Source organism: Falco rusticolus, chromosome 1 (genome assembly GCF_015220075.1).
Source record: "Falco rusticolus isolate bFalRus1 chromosome 1, bFalRus1.pri, whole genome shotgun sequence".
Classification (NCBI taxonomy): domain Eukaryota; kingdom Metazoa; phylum Chordata; class Aves; order Falconiformes; family Falconidae; genus Falco; species Falco rusticolus.
In genome coordinates this window covers 72,637,253-72,657,946 of record NC_051187.1, presented here as the reverse complement: position 1 = coordinate 72,657,946, position 20,694 = coordinate 72,637,253, and the positions used below count along the sequence as shown (strand labels likewise).

The following is a 20,694-nucleotide window of genomic DNA, read 5'->3' as shown; positions in this document are numbered from 1 at the left end:
CAACATTGCACATCCATTTCTGGTTAAATCTGGCTTTCCTGAAGACTCTGCTGCAGGTAACAAACCAACTGGTTATTTTTGTCACATTTACAGGAGAAATCCATCATCAGCAATTTACTGGATAATTAGCAAGATTTTGCCTTCAGCAAAATCCATCAGCTGAGTACCAGTGCATCAATATAAGCATGACACTATATAAATAAGTACATAAATAATAAAGATATATATATTCACTGAGGCATGGAGCTTGTTTAATGGAAAAAGAAAAAGAGCCAGAATGTTCCTCAGAAATGAGTCCACTGGCAAATTACTCTTAAGGTTGAAAAAATACTTCTTTTTTTAAAAAGGGGGAAAAAAAGTAGTGTGGTTGTATTTGCAGCAGTGTATACCACAGAACAGTTACAGTGAAGATTAGATTAATTGATGCCATTTGATGATCTAACAAAGTGCTTAGGGAAGAGATGCTGGAGGAAGAATAAGAGTAAACAGAAGTTGAAGAGATTCCTTCAGTGCACAGAAAGTATGTCTGAATCCTTTTGGTTCTTGTTATGATTGATTCCTGCCTGCAGGGTGGTTTTGTTCATGTAGACTTTAAACATGTATCATCACACCAAAATGTTGCTGTCAGTATCCAGGGGAAAGCTGGGAAAAGGGCTGACGAATGTTACCCCTGTGCAATACAAGATCACCTGAGAATTTGTATATTTATGCAATCATTACCTGTATATTTCAGGGGTTTTTTTCTTGATATGTATTTCAGCATGTTTTTCAGCCATTAGAGAAATATGTGCAAAAAGTATAGCCTTTTTAAAATTAAAAGAAACTGGTCTGAAACATGTTACTTGCATGTTTTAAGCACCGTGATGTTTTAGAAAGGTGTAGCGTGGCCATGAATATTAAGCCGACCTAAGGCATTGTAAATACTGAAGTGCTACAGGCTTTTTCTCACTTCACGGAAATACATTGTAATTCTTCCCAGTTATCACCAGGTGGCAATACCGTGACCGTAAAAGTCTTATTTTTCTGAAGGGGCAACAGACATGAGGAAGTGATGTATCCCTGTGCTGCGATCGTTCCAGGAAACAGTTAGATTGCAGTCTCCAGCAAAGTTCAGATTACGGTCTAATTTCATCTTTTGTGTACAAAGCTATAGCCAGTATTGAAAATCTTAAACATTAGGCCTCCAGGTTTCCATTTAGATTGTCATTTAACACTGGTTTGGGGTTTTTTCTTTCTTTTTTTTGAAGAACTTGGGTTGTCAAGAATTCATGATGAAAAGCCTTTTTCTGTCTGTCTTGCTAGTCTCTGTACTGTTTATGAACAGCTCAGAAGTGCAGGGAAAGAAATGGAAAGGCGAAGGTACAACGCTAAACCTGGAAAATATTGTCATCGGAAGATGCTATGACTATATTAGAATTGTGAATCCTGCTGTTGGGTAAGTTTTGCTTGTTTCTGGATTAGTTTTTTATGTTCTGTACAGAATGGCTATTCATCAGAAGCCTGATGTTTTGCTCCTAGCCATGAAAGCAATCCTATCAAAGCCAACATGCTTGTAGCTGTCTAGAAACAAAAAATGAACTTTGGTGGATGTCATTATAAAAATAGTGTAATTAAGGCTAGATTTGTAATCCTTCAACTTTTTATTTCACATTTCCCTCCCCACCCCACCCCCCCTGCCCTCCCCCACACTAGTGCCACAATATTCTGTAAGGAGAACAGCGTGCAGAAATGGTGGAGATAGTGTATCTGAAGTACCAAATCTCTGACAGTGCTCCTGGGAAGACCAGCTTTACTTCACATGCCTTGTATGTCAGGTCATGTAAAGAAGGAAAGCACTACACTATAGCTATCCTGTGGTACTGAAAGAGACTGTGTAGCTCATCCACCTGAAAAATCAGGTTAACCTGAAAAAAGTTATCAGCTGCTGAAGTATGATTACCATGAGCTTTCACTGAATTGTGTTAATTCCCCGGAACTGGAGGTTAAGTCAGACACTTGGTTAAAATGCCACTTTTTCTGTCTTCCTCACATTGTTTGGTCTTCAGTGAAAAGGAAAAAAGCCCTAAGAAGGACAGTCTCCTGGAGTTCAGTCCTTTATTCTGCCCCTAAATTTTTTCCTGATAGTTTGAAGAGGTATTTGCAGAGAGGACTTGGCAGGGTTCCTGCAGCATTGAATTGTGATCTTAAACGGGGTTAGATTGTGTTGCATAGTATCAGCAAGTATCACCTCCTTCCCCCAACCTCCCATTTTCATTTCCTGCTGCAAAAGAGGAAGATACAGGACTGAAAACAGGTTCACGGCTTTTAACAAAGGCAAAACAATATGTTTCTTCCTAATAACATTCCAAAGTTATCAGAAGTGTTTTGGTTCGTGTCTCCATGAATGAAAAAGATATCCTAATGCCAGCAACATGGTACTAAAATTTCAGCTGAACAATTCCGAGTTTGGCAGAATTATAAACAAGTCACAATGGAAGGTGCCAGTACACTTCTAACTATAGATTTCTACACACCTACAATATAATGTATAATACAAACTGTGAAAACGTAAATCAGGTAACAGTTGTGTAAGCATATGAAGTCTGGTCTTGCAGTAGGCTTTAGATAGGTAGAGTTCTTCTTGGAGTTAACAGATATCGCTTCATTTGTATCTGAAGCAGGACACTATTAATACAGAATACACTAAAATGAGCAACATAAAGGATGGTTACTGTGGAAATGCTAACTTCATTAACTGATTTGGGCTTTATATATAAATAAAATATTCTTAAAAGTATTTCTATGTCTATGTCTATATTTATGGCAGTTTTGTGGTCTAATTAATTCCTGTGACATTTTCACAACATAATTTTAAAATTGAGAAGTCTGAACACATTCTTCAAAGTACTCTTGCTCAGAATAGCATGAAGCCAGGCTGGACGTTAGGACTGCTTTCCTGAATTAAGGCCCAAAATGGCCTTGTAAAAAGAAGAGCTGCACAATTAATTTCATATTATGTGGTTTTTTTCTCTTTCCCTTAGGTCTATAAGCAAATAGTGTAATATAAACAAAATGGAAATTTCATATTGCACAGGTGCAAAACAGATATTCAAATTATTTATAACCCTTTCTGTTCATTGTCTGTTTCTTAATTGCCCCCAGGATAGCTTTTACAGAGACATAGCCACCTGGATAGGTTTTGCTTCTGAATTTATGTGCAAATAGAATAATTTTTTAAAAGTACTTTGCTAACAGCAAAGAAACTAAGAAGCTAGAAAGGCATGTCTTTACACTGCAACATACTTAAAGCATAAAGACGATTATAGAAAGGTATGCAAAATGTTCCCTTACTTTAAAACAGAACATGCAAAATAGTAGTTAAAAGGAGACATTTTACAAAATGTTATGGTTATATAGAAGTGAGAGATTTAATTTTCTAAGAGGAATATGCTATATAACACAAATATTCCTCTAGTGCATATCCCCCATATTTCTTTATTTGAACTATATAATGGAAGATTGTAGAACATAATTTTTTTGGAGTGACTACTATGAAATAAATCTAATACACCTTATTAGTGTCTGTTGAGTTTGGATGGAATTGCCCTGAACTATGGTCCTTCCCTTCCCTACTCTGTAGTTTCAAAAAGTATTTTTATGAGCTAAGAAATTTTGAGTAACAGAGCAGAATAATCCTTTTGATTTACAAGCTGTTCAAACCTGGGTGAGAAGACATGAAGAAAAAAAAAAAATGCAGTATGTGAATTAACCAGAAAATTACTTCTGGATTCAACTGTCAAGAATGATATTAAGAGTTCAGTTGATAATAATTTACAAGTACTAGCATGAATAAGTTAGTGTTTACAGTAGACAGCTCTTTAGCAGAATGAGACAAGTATATAGAAAGTTAGAAGCTGAAGTTTAACAGCTTGATATCAGTAGTAAGGTGCAAATATTTTTATCACATAAGGCTATTTAAGCATTGGAACTACGAATCGAGGGTCATATTACATTACTGAGGATTTTCAGATCAAGATCCCATATTTGCTTACAATACATTGGGGTTTTTTTATACAGTTGGAAGCATAACCAGAGATTGCTGTAAAAATCTGGTCAGTTTCCTGCATGGGAGCTGTGTAGCTCATCACAAGGGGTCCTTTAATTTTAAATTATCTGTGACATTCAGCATCACAGAGCAGCCCGTTAAAGAATTTCGTTAGGAGAAGCGCCCCCAGAAACCCTGCTGTCTATGGACGACATCAAATGAGCAAAACACTGTAATGGCAAAGTTTGGTTTACTTGCCTGGACTACTGTTGTTCAAGCTACAGCTTTGCAATTACAGCTGTTGGCGTTAGGAATGCCGTATGCATATAAAATACACTATTCTGTTTTGCACAGTGTTTCTGGCATAAACATTGGCACAGCGTATGAGGGGAAGGTACTGTGGAAAAGTGGTGAAAGAAGCAATTCCCTTTTTAATTACTCCAGGCAGGCTCAGAGCTGTGACAGATGAGATCCTGCAAATCCAGAGAGATAAAACACTTCCAACCCTAGATGGCCTGGCCTGGCCTTCTGCAGGAGATTATTGTCCCCAAGGCAGAGCTGGCAGAAGGGAACTATCGAAGTGCACAGCCTAGCATCTTATTTCAGGCCCCCCTTCACAAGCAGTTTGAATGTTGAATCCTAACAGCATTCTTGTAGCTCCTGCACAGTGACAGTACATGTACCACATGGTCACTATACTCATTCCAGCGAGGTAAAACTGCATAACCCTAGGGCCTATATACACAGAAGAAATGTCTTGGTCAAAACCATTATTCTACCATCAAAACTTTTTAGTAACTCCTCCTGCATTGAATCTAACATTTTAAGACTAATTTTACATTCCAGTAGCTTTGCACATTTACCTACGCTTTAATTGAAATGGCTTTTTGAATCTGGAAAATTTCAAAGCAAGCTGTTTTCTTTAGTATTTTTACAATGCTGGATAGTGATCTCACTGTGTATACTGTACCTTCTTGATTTACTTCTAATTCCACATTGTAAATCCTAATATTTTCATTGCTACTTCTTAATCTCCTGCTGTTAGGAGTCAGGAAAAGACAGGATCTATATGCTCTCCTGGATTGCAAGTTTTCTACCAGCCTGACTTCAGTTCTCTATCTTAACCTTGTAGGGGTTTTAATTTGGGAATCTGAAGAAGTTGGGAACAAATTACTTTCATGCTCTGCTTTGAAAAAACAATTCTATTTGTTTGTTTCAATGATTACAGTGAGAAGAATTGTTCAGAGATATGGGAAGCGTTTAAAAATGCATTTATTAACAAGGATCCTTGCAGCATTCTACCTAAGGACTATGAATTATTTATCAACCTGTCATTGCACGAAATTCCACCTAACAAGGTAATGATTTTTGATGTTGAGTTAACAATCCTGTGATATCCAGCAGATTTTCCATGACACAGTTCAAAACTGACCGAGAGTCATTCTGTGGCTGACTCAGGATGTATTATTTTTGGCCTGTCTGTAGTTTACAAACTAAGCTCAGGCTTGATGGCATTTTTCAATGTGTTTGACTGCATTTATTTTTTTGCAGTAACTTCTCAGCACATTCTTTATTTTCATACCACAGTGCCAGGAGCTCTGTTGTAGTGCCTGGATTTCTACTTTTTCTCAAGTTAGGTGCCCTGCCTGCAAAGACTTTGTCTGCTATCACCTTTTGCTTCCACTCCTCACAGCCAAGTCTCAGGGCAATGACATGTTAAACATTGACATGTTAAACAAGCATCAGCAGAAATGAGATAGGATGTCATTGCATGCTAGAAAAAGTAAGGGTTTGATGTGCTGGCAGCTGCAGAGACGTGAAAGTGCAAAAAAGACAGCTCTTCATGCCGTCATATCTCATCAGAATGTGTGCTTTGGCCTTTTCTAAAAGGTTGTGCTTTAAAGCAGGTTTTCCTCTAGCACAATTACTCCTTATTTCTAAATGATAAAAGCTAAACCAACAAATAATCCCGTCAACACAGCTTAATTCATGAAAGATTTTTTTCAAACACAGAAATAGAACTAGACAGATGATTTTTCCACAACATAGCAGTGTGAAAGAATTCTGGTAAAATATACATGGCTTATAAATATGTGTCATCCCTTTTTCTCCCTTTTCCTAAATTTGTCTGCTGAGAAAGAAGAAGCTTGGCCTAACTATATTTAATATAGGCTTATATCAATTACCATGGTATGAATGCCCCTCAAGCCTCTAGTGGCCAGAGCACCACTGAAAAAAAACCCCAAACCCCAACAAACTTTGTTCCTCTAAAGAGACAGCTAACATTGGTGGTTATTAGCTTGATTTTGAAAGAAATACCAAAGCATGTTTTAAACTGTTTTCAACACCCCATAATCTCATTGTGCCCATGCCCAAGTGATGGTTCATTTCTTCTCTTTTTTTTTTCCTTTTTTTTTTTTTTTTTTAATATAGTCTCTCTTCTGGGAAAATAATCAGCTGCTAGTCAATAGCTTTGCTGGCAGAGGCCGTCGCTACATGTCTCTGGCTGATACTCTGTTTGGCTTCTTTGGAGATTTTCTAAACTGGTGTGGGCAGGAAAACAGCGCTGGTAAGGTGATGAGTGCTATATTAAACATCTGTCTGTAAAACCATAACGGAGACTGACTGCTGTGTTCTGGAGGAGCTAATTTTACTCTCGCCCCATGAAGGGGATAGCTTCACTGTCTCATTTTCTCCTGTTTTCTGTGAATATTTAACATTGCAGTCAGGGAACCACACAGTGAAATCTAAACAGTGCTGCACAGGAGATAAATTTCCTTCTCAGTCCTCTGAATGTGGAGCTTTTTGCATCCCAGATACAGAGTTAGAGCCGTTTCAGCCAAATTATTGAATACACAGAATGTCACTGTTTGTGTAAAATGCAAAGGATGGAAAATGATCAGCTTTCAGCGTTATGTCAGACCATCTTGTATGTTCAATGAGTAACATGCAGATATGTTTAACTGCTTTCTAAGGTCACTGTTTATGATCATTATCATCTCTCTAATAGCACAAATCACATGTCTTCCTACAGCACTGGACTATGAATCCTGCCCTACCACAGAGGAATGTGAAAACAATGCAGTGGAATCTTTCTGGAGAATGGCCTCAATCACTGTAAATACTGCATTAGTGCTGACTTTGTACATTAATGTGTGTGTCCTGGGTGTTTCAGGAAAACGTTGCCAGATCAAAACAGATTTAAGTCTGTAACTGTGCTAGATTATTTCCTCTGATACAAATACACTCTTTTAGACTGGGTACAGTGCTTTAGCAAGAGGAATCTAACTTTCATCTTAGCTACATAATGTGTTAAAATTCTGTGTCAGCTTTGTTAATATATATTAAGCATGTAATAAGCACAATAAGCACACTAGTTGCCTACAGAATATGGTCCTAAGAGACATTTGACAGCCTTGGTGGAAACCCTTTATTCACAGATCAAACCCAACACAATGTGCCAAAATGCTTTCTTCCTATGCTGAAGAAACTATTCATAGGTGTGAGAAAATTGTTTGAGAAGATGCACTGAATTCATGCACTGGCTATTTAGCTCTTGTTCTCCTTCTTGCAGTGACCTGCTAGTGTGTTACTTTGGTATTATTTTCACAGTTCTGATATTCTTCTTGGTAAAATTTTTCCTTGGTCATTGTTGCTTGAAATACAATACTGTCATATAACAAATCTGTAAGATGAGTTCTGAAAGAAATTGTTATGTATTGCAGTATGCACAGCACAGTTCTGGGGTGATACATGTATTGTTGAATGGTTCTGCAGCTGGAGGAGCCTATCCAGACCCAGGGTAAGAAAACTGAATTATTTATGTGTGCAAGGTCTGATGCCTGCTAAAAAAGGGTCAACAAGTTGTTTGGGTCTTCTGCTGCACAAAGCATGGGAAGTATAGCTGAAAGAGCCTGTTGCATAAAAGTCTGCTGAGTTGTGGGGACAACTGTAATTGTCCCCAGCTGTAGGAATTAACATGAAATGTGTTGAAACAATCCTTTTGACTCCTGCATTTCACAAACTGCTGTGACAAGCAGGATATATGCTCTTTGAAAGCAGCCTTCAAGTCAGCCAACATCCTGCAGCAAAATGTGTGTCCTCAAAAAGATAAGCGTTACACAATTTCTATTCAGGAAGTCTCCAAAGAGAGGCTATTGTTACAAGGAGTGTAGCTTGTCTCCAGCCTAGGAGCAAACTTGTGAAGTTCTATAGGGAAAGTGCTTTGTCCTGCTATTTCTCCATGACCAAGAGAGGAGGCAGTTTGAGATCCATCATGGTTTAAGAAAGCAAAAAAGCTTGTTGAGAAGGATAACAGCAAGGATTAGCTTCCTCTTCTCCTCATTCCCTTATATATTAAGGATAGATATACTTTCCCTGATTTACAAGGGTACCACTATACAGAGGTTCATCCAAGCCTATATTTAAAATTTATTGTAAAAGTACATCCTTAAGAACTTTTATGTAACATGTGGCTGTAGTGACAGTACCTTTGATGAAAAATACAACTGTCCTTACCTCAGCAACTGTCCTGTCCAAGGCAGCTAAAACCCGCCATATTTTACACATCCATAAAACAAATCCTCCTCCTGTGTACTCACTGAGGACTAAGAGTGATCATTAGAAAGTGAATTTTATCTCCAGATAGGAGAGAAACAAGAACCATATGTTCCAAAACACCTACTACCTACTTACCTCTGTCCCCTAAAAGGTCCGTCTCTATACACGTCTTTCAGCTATCGAGAAGACTTACGTGGTCTCCTTGGTCAGGTGGTCAGCTGGGATCAGGTCTTCTGCAGATGATAATAGCTGGCAGCAGGTTAATGACCAGAATCCAATGTAGATTCCTTATATCAGAAACGGATACCTTATTTCTGTTAATTTACAGATTCCTTATTTCAGAAACCTCTTACACATAAATTCATTCTACCACTTCCCTGAATTGCCTGTCTGGAGGTATTGTGACCAGTGAAATCTCCACCACTGGAACAAAGCCTGCCAAGAAAAAAATACAAAGTCAGTTAATCCATCTATTTCCTTGGCTGGGTATTTTCAGGTCCATTTATGACTGAATTTGTTGAAGAGGTCTTGTTTGAAAGAGGCTTAGGGATGAATAGTTGATAGCAGAAGGTAATCTGAAACATCTGTCTGTCTTCCCAAACATCTCTCTGGTCTGTTTTCAAGAATTTCAAAGCCACTTCCAAAGTTTATTCATGGCACGGGGGTTGGAACTAGATGATCTTTAAGGTTCCTTGCAACCCAAACCATTCTATGATTCGATTATTTAGTTGCCATTTTATTATCTTGGTTTAATTGTTATTTAAATACCTATCAAAGTCAATTTACACAAAGTAATAAAGGGGAAGATTCCCTAGCCTAGGGATGGACATATCTAGAAGTTTCTCCCTTATGATCTTATATATCTTAGACAAATACTTCACGTTACTGTGATTTGTGACCTAAAAATATATTTGTCTTGTGGCTGTTATTTTTTTATTTAAAGCAAAATTGTAATTGTGTCTAAAAGCAGTAACCACAAAAATTACCTTTTCTTTTACTAAGTATCAAATGCTTTTTGTTTTGTTTTTGCATTTTTTAAAGACCACTTCATTCTGGTTCACCTCTAAGTTGTGCCTTCTTTTAGCTGAGCCCCTCTAAGCTGAAGAATATGAAAACAAAATTTATGATTAAATGCCTTTGACCTTTGAAGACAGACAAGACACTCTGAATGTGAATCACATTTTTCTACTCTGTGTTGAGTCTGATTGTAACCAGAAGTTATAAATGTATAATTGAGCAAGCCCATACCCTACAGCAGGATCAGAGCCTTCATTAATACAAAAGGGAAAAAATTTGTTAATTTTTCATGTTCTTTATAGTTCTAAAAAATTGTTTCTTGCAATAGTTTTTTTGCAGATTATGAAATACCTAATCTCCAGAAAGACAAAATCTCACAAATTGTCATCTGGGTTGTGGATGATATTGAAGGACCAGATATGTAAGTTACATTTTATTTGTATTTAATTTCTCCTTTTTGGACCTGTCTTTAAAATTTCACCTTAGCTGTCTGATTATATTTGCATAGCAATTAAACTAAAAATATTTTCGTTTCAGAAAGCATTTTAGATGCTTTCACTAACAGAGAAGGCATACCCTGCCATTCCCAAAGACTACAGGAATACCAGAATTAGACAAAGTATAAATAAATTTTAACATTAGGTCTGGTATCCACTCTTGGTTAGATGTGCGTGTGGATCTCAGACCTTGAGTGAACATATAGCATGTACAGTTTTACTAAGAAATGTTTCAATCTGAATTTCTGATTAAATGCTGACATGGAATATTTCTTTTGCCTTGCCATATGCATTCTTTTCGTTTTCACCTACCTTAACTGTTTGAAAATTAGTGGAAACAGAGAAATACCATGCGGGGGTCTTGTTTACTCTTGATACTTAAAATGAATCCAATAATAAAATTCAGGCTTTAGAAAGGTCTAATTTTGATATTTAAAATTAATTTAATTAAAATGATAAAAATTTTCAAAAAAGCCCCCAAAAACCCAAACAGATAAATAAACCAAAACAAAACAGATGACTCCAAACAGCATAGCCTGTTAGTAAATACCATAGACCAAGTAAGTTTTCAACAGAAACATCATCGAAAACGGACTTTGAAGTTAAAAAAATGAAATCATTAGTCCTAATTTCTGATTAAATTAACTAGGGACTGATTAAAGGAAGAATTAAATATTTTTTTCATTATAGCTTTTGTGAGGATCCCTGCAAATGTACATAGATGAATCAGGGGTAGGGGAACCCCAACCATCTGCAAGGTCCCTATAGTTCAGCATAACATGGTGGTACTTCATTGGTCTTAAAACTGGCCTGGGTGAAGAGTGCCAGAGAAATGGACTCAGATGTCACCATACCCACCACTGGTGGCTGAATCCCTGGTGTCATCTGCACTTTTAGGAGCATGAGGCTTCTGTTCTTGCTTCAGTGTTTTTTAGTTGCATCCATTCATTTTGTGTCATTTCCCTTTTACATTTTGTCTCTTCTCTTTTCTATCTCCTTTTGCTTTTCTTTCATTAAATTTTGGCATGGCCCACCCAGACCACATATTTCATCATATGCTGTGGAGTCTACAAAACATAGTTCAGATTAGCATTTTTCAGCCTTTCTCTTTACATCAGAGAATCATACCCTTTTAGAAAAAAAAAAAATACAGCTCACCTTTGCAAAAGTTGCCCATATTACAAAGAAAAAATCAGACAACCACTGAATGTTAATGGATGCATGGGAATATTTGTGTGCTTTTATTAATTGCTTTTTACAATGATTTTGTTAGTCCTCATATTATTTCTTTACTCATTAATATTTACTAAACAATGTGTAAGTAGCACTGGCCTTAATACTTGATGTTGGTGTGAGTCTGAGAGGTCTCAGTAGGTTCTGTATTGTGCTAAACTTTCTTTTGCTAATTGGGCCACAAATTAAAAAAATCAGTGCTAGGCACAGAAGCTGCATTTAGGATTGTTTCTGGTTTCTTCTCTCTCCTTGCGTTTTTTTATTTTTCTGTATTCAAGACAGAGAACAAACTTCTAACAAGAAGAATAATTCCAATTTATTATAACCAACTTATTCTGTAAAGACAGCTAGCATCACCTTTAGCACCACCTAAATAGTGGCCAAAGAGTATTACAAATGAAACAGTTATTATTTTAGAAAATTATTTAGCTCTTTTTCTGTTTGTCAGTGAAATATTAAAGGTGAGAATATTGGTTAATAGAATATGCAAATGCTACACTGGCTGAAGCCAATCTTCTAGTCTCTGCAAACTGAGTATAAAATGTTAAATGACTGTAAGCAAATGAAGCATTATAAATAGTGATGTACACCAGTTTTCTGTAGGTTTTAAGGAATATAGAAGAGGCAAAGTAATAAGGGTTTACTTTACTAATTCCATCAGGTTCTGTGAAAGGAAATTAAATAATAAAAGACTTGCAATAGTATTAATATCCTTTCTTACAGAGAATCCTGTGGAACTCATAGTGTAAAGATACTAGAAAACAGGCTGAAAACCCTTGGTTATGACGTCACCTGCACTGACAATTACAAGTAAGTGAAAATCCTTCATTAATATGGTGTATTTAGAGAAGGACCCGATCTATTTTAAATTGTTTCTTACCTTCCAATACTTAATTGCCATTAATGTTGTGTCTTCAGTAAGAGGGGTGTTGGAGGGATGATGTCACATTTTTCAAACTTAGCATTTTTCACCTGTGAATTGAGTGAAACACTACACTGTATTGTATAATTAAGTGGAATATTATACTTACCCATTGTCAGACACAGAATATGGCGGCGTGTGTTCCATTTCACTCTAAAATCTTTATTCGGATTGAAAATCTAAATAACAGAAAAAACTACTGTTGAATATCTGCAGAATTACTAGTTATTCACAGTAGTATTCACAGCTCTAGTGATTCACAAAATAGGTTGTGGGATAAATATAATTGAAGGGAAGCTTTAGGCACGGTAATACTGTTGACTTTGTTTCATTTGTTTTTTTTCATTTGTTTTCCTCAGTTTTCTTCCTGAAAGATGCTGAATAAAATTGTATCTTTACAGGTCTGTAATGCTCTTACTCTGCCTGGATTATCCTGATGATTCTAAGTGTACCCTTTCATCGTAAGTAAAAGGAATCCAGTCCATCCTCAATGTCATTACAACCAAATAAATAATGCAGAAATCAACAGTTCAACAGATTCCACCTCTATCATCTATTATATATCACCCATGCGCAATATACTTATGCTGGAATTTATTACTTGCTGTGTATTAAGTAAGCAGTTTCTATCTACAAATATAGTGCAAAATAGTCTGTGAGCACCTGCTGTTCAAAATCAGGTTTAATATACAGTCACCTTGTATATCAATGATAGTATGAATGAAGTTTGTAACTATCAGTGTTCTGATGCAAAATCTATTACAAATTTGAAATTGCTTTCATTGGCATTCTTCCTTGAATAATGAAATTGTAGGACAAATGACAACAGATCTAAAGGACATTTCTCCAGCTACTGGAACTTTCAGCTCCAAATTTTGAGAAAGTTTTTTTTTTAATCTTCCATTTTGTGTGTAAACCCAATTTCTATATTTTAATGTATTTACCTTAGGCCGCCTGTAGGTTATCTGCAGAGAATGCAAATTACATCTGAGATACTCCTTTCTTACAAGCATCACTCCCAGACTAAGCTTTAATAGTTTCCCTTCCTATTCATGTTTTTCTTTATTCTATAAAGAGGTTTAAGTAAATTTATGATGTATTTCAGTGAATTTACAGTAAAGATGGCTGTTTTCAATTGTGGCTAAGTGTCTTAATCTATATGCTGTTGCATGTATAGGTACATATAAGGTACTCAAATACCTGAATATGAAAACTTCCTCACAGTTTGGAAAGTTGCAGGATACATAGATGCATAAGAGTTGTTCTCTGCATAATCCAGACATTTGGCCACATGGAATCGTGGAATGATTTGAGTTGGAAGGGACCTTAAAGATGATCTGCTTCCAACCCCCCTGCCACGGGCAGGGACACCTTCCACTAGACCAGGCTGCTCAAAGCCCCATCCAGCCTGGCCTTGAACACTGCCAGGGATGGGGCATCCACAGCTGCTCTGGGCAACCTGTTCCAGTGCCTCACCACCCTCACAGTAAAGAATTTCTTCCTAATACCTAAACTAAATCTAACCTCTTTTAGTTTAAAACCATTACCTCTTGTCCTATCACTGCAGGCCCTACTATAAAGCCTGTTCTCATCTTTCTTATAAGCCCCTTTTAGGTACTGGAAGGCTGCTATAAGGTCTGTCTGGAGCCCTCTCTTCTCCAGGCTGAACAACCCCACCTCTCACGGCCTGTCTTCATAGAGGTGCTCCAGCCCTCTGATCATCTTTGTGGCCCTTGTTTGGGCTCACTCCAACGGGTCCAGGTCCTTCTGCTGCGGGCCCCAGAGATGAACGCAGCACTCCAGGTGGGGTCTCACAAGAGTGATGCAGAGGGAGAGAACCACCTCCCTCAACCTGCTGGTCAGGCTTCTTCTGATGCAGCCCAGTACCCAGTGGGCTTTCTGGGCTACAAGCACCCATTGTGAGGCCGTGTTGAGCTTTTAGTCCACAAGCACCTCTAACTCCTCCTTCTCAGGGCTGCTCTCAATCCATTCTCTGTTGATCGCCACAAGGTTCACATGAGCCCACCTCTCAAGCCTGTGAAGGTCCCTCTGGATGGTATCCCCTCCCTCCAGTGTGCCAAATGCACCACTCAGCTTAGTGTCATCAGCAAACTTGCTGAGGGTGCACTCAATCCCACTGTCCATGTCACTCACAAAGATGCTGAAAATCTATCTCCTACTGTCCTTTCTGCCTAATTCAAACAGCTGCAACTCTTTTGTATTTTAATACTTACGTAATACTGCAATGATAACTTCTTCTATGAAAAAACTGATTTTGTTATGGCAGCAGAGAGGTGGGACTCCTGCTTGCCTGCCTCTGGCTCTGTGGCAGAAATGCTTCATGCAGTGCAGAAAAGGCGTATATCACTTTCTGCAGCATACATTCAGTTTTTAATACACCCTTTTGGAGAAAGTGAGAATTCTCTGTTCCTGCCGATCACTGAAAGCTTTTACTCAACCTGTCATGCAACAACATTATTCTTACATTCAAATTACATCCCAGCACCAGCTTATAACTGTGTGATGAAAACAGTGGCATTCTAGGTATCACTGATAGCTCCAGACTCCTAGGTAGTAGATCACGGAACAGGCTTTCTGTTCTGTTAAAGCATTTGTTTGTTACTAGATACCACTTGCATGGTGAATTAAAGGTAGGGTTTCCTTGTTCTGCCAGTAAATGGTAAGGTTTTTGTTCATGTGTGAAAATAAAATACAATTGTCCTGTGCAAATCTGCAGCTGTGAATGTGGTGACAATATTAACAAAAAGGAAGAAAATGCTCTTTACAGGACTTTAAAAAATATAATATTGTGAACTCTTAACAGAAGATTTTTCTCTTCTCCACGTTTTAAACCATTTCCCTCAAAATTCTGTGATGTGAGTACATTCCTCAGCTGAGAAAACCGGAATAAGAAGGCTTTTGGCTTTTTTACTGGCTTTTTCCAGTATTACCATATAGTGCTTGCAGTACGTAAGCAGGGGAGCAGCCACCCCTTCCTTTCCATCCATGTCAGTACTTAAATTAATATGATCACTAGCATATTCTAAGCACCAGTCTCATACTCTCCTGGGGTAACTACTAAGCAACCCACCATTAATCTCCTTCTTTAGGAAAAATTTCCTTGCTTCTTCCCTTCCCGAGCCTTCTATTCCATCCCGTATGTATGGCAGTGTGATAGGCCTGATTCACTTCATATCTGTACTATCCCTAATCAAGACAGAGCTTCCCAATCTGAATGTTATCATTGCCTCTCCCTGAAATTGAAGTAGCTAAAATACTTCAAGCCAATGAGTATTTACGGTCTTCCCCAAATCACTTACTTCTCTGCAGTAACATCTCCATTGAAATTAGCTGCCCTTTCAGAAAGAGCCTTAAGCAGATATATATAAATTATTTGATGATTATCTTCTACATCTGTTTTCTCCATGGATGGATCCCTGCTCTCTGATAGTCCATTAACTGACACGGGAACAGTTTGGTCAGTAGGGGTATCAATATTAAGAGTGTGTATGTGTTAGGAAAAGGTTTTCTTTCAGAGTGTGTATGCTTAGTGTACACTCCGTGTTCATATTCCCATAATAAATAGTGAGACTAGGTATGCAGCCTCTGTTGTGTCCCCTTTCACAGTGGCTGTTTGCTGTTACAAGACAGATAACTGCCATCTCTGCATCTGGAGAAAAACGTCCTGAGCCCAAAACCACCAGGGTTGTGCAAGTGACTTTTTTTTGTCACCGCAACTCCTGTTACATTGGCATACCAAAGGAGAGGGCTGTGTCAGGGTAGCAGAGGGATGGCCTAGAAGGTGCTGTAATGTACTTGGGGCTTCTTGGGTGGTGACAGAGTCCTTAACTCCTCTCCAAACTTGAACTGTGTTCCTGCCGAGTCAAAATTTGAACGGGCTTGTTGACAGTTTGAAAAAAACTTGTAAGTAAAAAAATAGCCACTAGATGGCACAGATGACTTACAAACATAAGCAGAAAGGACGCCAGATGCAACCTACTAGCAGCGGTATTTATTACTTGCATTATTGCAATGTCAGGGAGACTTAGAAGTGGATCTGGATAGTGTTGTATCAAGTGCTGTAAAATACATATATAGAACTCTAGGATCGCTGCTCTCTAGAAATGCTCTATACAATCTCAAGCATAAGGCCAGAGACAGTAAATGGATGTGGAGAGACAAGGAGGCTTAGGTATTAAGGTAGAATGGAGTGCTGCCAGGGTTTTGAAGGTTTTGAACAGATACGCTGTTTATAACATCATGACAGCCAAAAGGAATCTGGTGGCAAGCTCTTATATTGAAACTTCTAGCTTAGCACTTGGACTGCAAACTTCACCCTTGGCAACAACCCCCTGATACTTAAAAGAATCCTAACTCAGCTCTGTGCTGTGAACATCCTGTTTGTTTTCTTTTCCTCAGATCTGCACCAGCAGCACAAAGAGGACCTGTATCTTCAGACAGAAGAGGCAGCTGGAACAAGCTCATGATTGTTTCTTTTGTAGGCTTTTTGTTCAGATTTGCTTTAGTGTACTAAGTTAATCAACTGAATCCACACTCTGTCTTAGCTGGCTATAAATTTGGCTTCAACTAATTTCTGTCTGCAATTTCGCCCTACTTCTGGGACTGAGAAACCTGCATATTAAACCCCTGCATACTTTTATCTAGATACAAACTACTTTTAGTATCAAAAATTGTTCTACTGCTACTACCCTTCATTTCCTTTTCTTGACTAGAAATCCCTTGCTATTTCCTCTTATCCTTATTCTCCACAATTAAACTGAGAAGACTTCCTGTACACATATTTCAGAAAGAAAAGTGAAGCTATGCCTGTCATACATCTCTACACAGCTTACTTTTTTGTAAAAACAGTCCTAGCGTTTGGCCTTGGAAACTGTCTGATTATTGTGTTTTGGCAAGGGGAAATACAAATTCAGATGGCAGGGAGCTTAGATTTCTCACTTGGTACAAAACGGAATAGGTGAGACAGTGGAAAAATGAAACTCATTTTCATAAGTGGTCCAATACATGGGGCAGACTTACCTGAAACTATCATACATCGAGATTCTGGCTTGTATACTCACATACACTATTTATCACATATCGATTGCTTCATCATCCACATGGCTGTTCCTCAGCTGGCTGTTTCCTGGCCACTGGATAGCCAATAATCAGGAATACCAGGTCCAGAAGGTTCCTCAGGTTTTCCACCATAATATGATGGTTGATCACCATGATGTGATTTAGGGCCTATCAAATTCAGACAAAAACCTGCCAAGTCAGACATCTGCCTGCTTGCAGTGAACTCAGCATGCTTCAGAATATATTGAGAGAGCAACTGCCATTTTGAAGGTCTCTTGAGTTACTTTTGTAGATTATCAAAGTGTTTCAGCTAGATGCTCCTCTAAACCACCAAGGCATCCAGCTAACAAGATGACACATAAATCTTTGGAAAAATGTAGTTGTTCTTCTAGAAAAACAACTTTAAGTAGAGTTTTGTTGCACATTCTCTGTTAGCTTCTGTATTATTTATTTGTTTCTATTAGCTGGTTGTCAAGAAGCTGGGATAAGACGTTCCTGTTATCTCAGTGCATCTGATTTAGGACTCCAAAGTAGGTTTACATCCTTTCAGTCCCTGGTACAACTGTATCATGTTGTATGTTTGAAAGATAAAATATCTAAAATGTGTTGTTGTTGCTTATTTGTCTGGCTTCCATTCCTGTAACAGTCTTCAATTTGCTTTTATTGCAAATCCCTTTACGTTACAGACATAGTTGCATTTGCCTGTGTCACAGCTGGGTTTAGGCTCCAGTCTGAAGGTTTTTTGTGTCTGTTTCAGACACTTGCAAAAGTACTGAAATCAGAAGTTACAGACTTTTGAAAATCTGGGGTCTAATATGCCTCAAAATTGTTCCCTACCTATGCTGAAACACTAGTCCTTAAGTTCCTTCAACATCTCATTTTTGTTGTCCTTAGCAGCAGCTGCCAGAATAGAGGTATCTGTTTGTGACACCCACAGCTCAGATAACTAAACCCAAGCAATTTTGCTCAGTCTTCTAGTTGTCCACAGCAGATCACATCGTGACACATTCTGAAGCGCAGGCTGTAGAGATAGTGCGTATGAGGCTCACAGATAGGTGTCTAAGCCATCGTTTGGTCTAGTGTTGTCCTACCCGCTGACCTGTATATGATAGTGTGTGTGGGATTCAGAGGAAAGCATAATACCATCAACTTTATGGGCCGTGTGCCTCTTAGGCAACTTCCGTCCAGAAGCCAAGTACCCTAGTTGGCCAACTTTAGCTTTCCAGCCTGTGAAAGCTTTGCAGCCTCAGGATGCAACCCAGTCCAGCAGCACAGTCAGTGCTGGCCATTACATAGGATACCAAACACACTATAGGAAGTTCTAAATAATTCTATTAAAAAAAAAAAAATAGTAAAATACAAAGTAGAATAGATAAGATTCAAACATTTGAGGTTATTTACTGCTTAACCTTATATCAAGAACAACACACTCAGAACCCTCTTGCAGTGTTTTCTTATTTCTCTTTCCTGTTCCTGTCTCTTTTTCCATTACTTCAACTTGGTAGCAAATCCAATTTCCAGTATCTTTTGAGTAAAGTGTCTCAAACTTCCTGGAAAAGCTGAGGAAGACCTGTAAAGATTTTTAGCTCACCAGCCAATATAGCTGGGAAAATAAAGAAGGCAAAGTTTTAGATGCATAGACTTCCTAAGATCTTAAAGGCAGTAAATTTCAAACTGAGTGTGGATCACTTGTTGTGCGTTTAATCTAATTGTTTTAATCTGTGCAAAAGAACAGTGTGACTGGCACCTTGAAAGCAGAGGGGCAGAAGAAGTGTCAGAAGAAGGTCATTTGTTACTCCCAGAAGGAGGGAGAGACTCACTCACTCAGGCACACACTCAGGCACACTCAGGCACACACTCACTCAGGCACTCAGGCTCATACTCAGGCGCACACTCACTCGGGCACACACTCAGGCACACACATCACTCAGGCACGCTCAGGCACACACTCGCTCAGGATCACACTCAGGAACATACTCAGGCAGACACTCAGGCATTCACTCAGGAACACACTCACTTGGGCCCACACTCACTCAGGCACACACTCACTCAGGCAGACACTCTGGCACATGCAGTCACTCATGCACACAGACACTCAGGCACACACTCAGCCTCACACTCAGTCAGTCACACACTCATTCAGGCACACACTCACTCAAGCACTCACTCAGGCACTCAGACACTGAGGCACACACAGTCACTCAGACACAGACACAGGTACACACTCAGGCACTCACTCAGGCACACACTCAGGCACACACTCACTCAGGCACGCACTTATTCAGGCACACACTCACTCAGGCACACACTCACTGAGGTACACACTCAGACACACATTCAGGCATTCACTTTGACTTTGTCTTTCCTTTTTTCTTTCTTTCTTTCTTTCTTTCTTTCTTTCTTTCTTTCTTTCTTTCTTTCTTACATGCTTTCTTATTCCTTCCTTCCTTCCTTTCTTTCTTATTCCTTCCTTCCTTCCTCCTTCCTTCCTTTTTTCCTTCCTTGCTTCCTTGCTTTATTTATTTATTATTCCTTTCCTCCTTCCTTCCTTTCTTTCTTTCTTTCTTTCTTTCTATCTTTCTTTTTTATTCCTTTCCTTTCTTCCTTTCTTTCTTTCTTTATTTATTATTCCTTCATTCCTACCTTTCTTTTTTCTTCCTGTCTTTTTCTTCCTTCCTTTCTTTCTTCCTGTCTTTTTCTTCCTTTCTTTCTTTCTTCCTTCCTTTCTTTCTTCCTTCCTTTCTTTCTTCCTTCCTTTCTTCCTTTCTCTCTTTCTGTGGAAGTCTGCACAGCTTAACCACAGGGCCCTTTTTCCTTTCTGTGCCAGAAATAGCTGCCAAAAAGGCTGTGTTCACTTGGGCTGTATAAAGAAAACTTCAAACGAAACTTCCAGCCATATGGCAACAGGTCAGGAGGTGATATTCGGCACACCAGTTTAAATTCAAGGTAGTTCACTGTGTTGTTTCACCAGGTGCAGCAGGCTTCTGTGAAATGCATTTTTTGCAAGGGGCTGTGCACTGCCAGCTCACCGGGAAGTGCATGTTGCCTACTGGCTGAAAAGAATTTGGAAAAAAAATAACTTGCAACACAACACTTGTGTACGGTTTGTACCCCACATGACAAGGCACTGGCCATGGAGCTGCTGGCCCCCACGTGGAGGCACAGCCCCGTGGTCCAACAGGCCCTGGCCACAATGCGGTGAGCAGCTCTTCCCCAAGCACCGCTGCCATGGAGGGGGTGCTGTGCGCTGGGTCCGCGCCCACCCCAGTCCTCCAGCAATGGAGGTGCTGCAGCCCTGCCTCGGGGTGCCCCAAGAAGGTGGACCATGTCCTCGGTCGAAACGGTGACCTTGCATTTCTGTG

The 20,694-nt window shown here is 38.9% G+C and overlaps 1 protein-coding gene across 1 annotated transcript; it reads left to right on the top strand.

The window, feature by feature from the left end:
- Positions 1-1,035: 1,035 nt before the first annotated feature.
- LOC119146562 (ADP-ribosyl cyclase/cyclic ADP-ribose hydrolase 2-like) lies at positions 1,036-19,006 on the top strand. Its single transcript, XM_037384448.1, has 9 exons — positions 1,036-1,435; positions 5,253-5,382; positions 6,458-6,593; positions 7,059-7,141; positions 7,750-7,826; positions 9,930-10,022; positions 12,055-12,141; positions 12,655-12,714; positions 16,673-19,006. Exons 1-9 carry the CDS (start codon positions 1,269-1,271, stop codon positions 16,785-16,787), a joined length of 948 nt encoding a protein of 315 aa, XP_037240345.1. The 5' UTR covers positions 1,036-1,268; the 3' UTR covers positions 16,788-19,006.
- The last annotated feature ends 1,688 nt before the right edge of the window (positions 19,007-20,694 follow it).

Excerpts from the sequence above, each read along its gene's own strand:
- LOC119146562 (XM_037384448.1), top strand. The coding sequence starts at position 1,269 with ATGATGAAAAGCCTTTTTCTGTCTGTCTTGCTAGTCTCTGTACTGTTT. Across the intron at positions 1,436-5,252 it reads ATTGTGAATCCTGCTGTTGG|TGAGAAGAATTGTTCAGAGA; the intron begins GTAAGTTTTGCT and ends CAATGATTACAG. Across the intron at positions 7,142-7,749 it reads GGAGAATGGCCTCAATCACT|TATGCACAGCACAGTTCTGG; the intron begins GTAAATACTGCA and ends TATGTATTGCAG.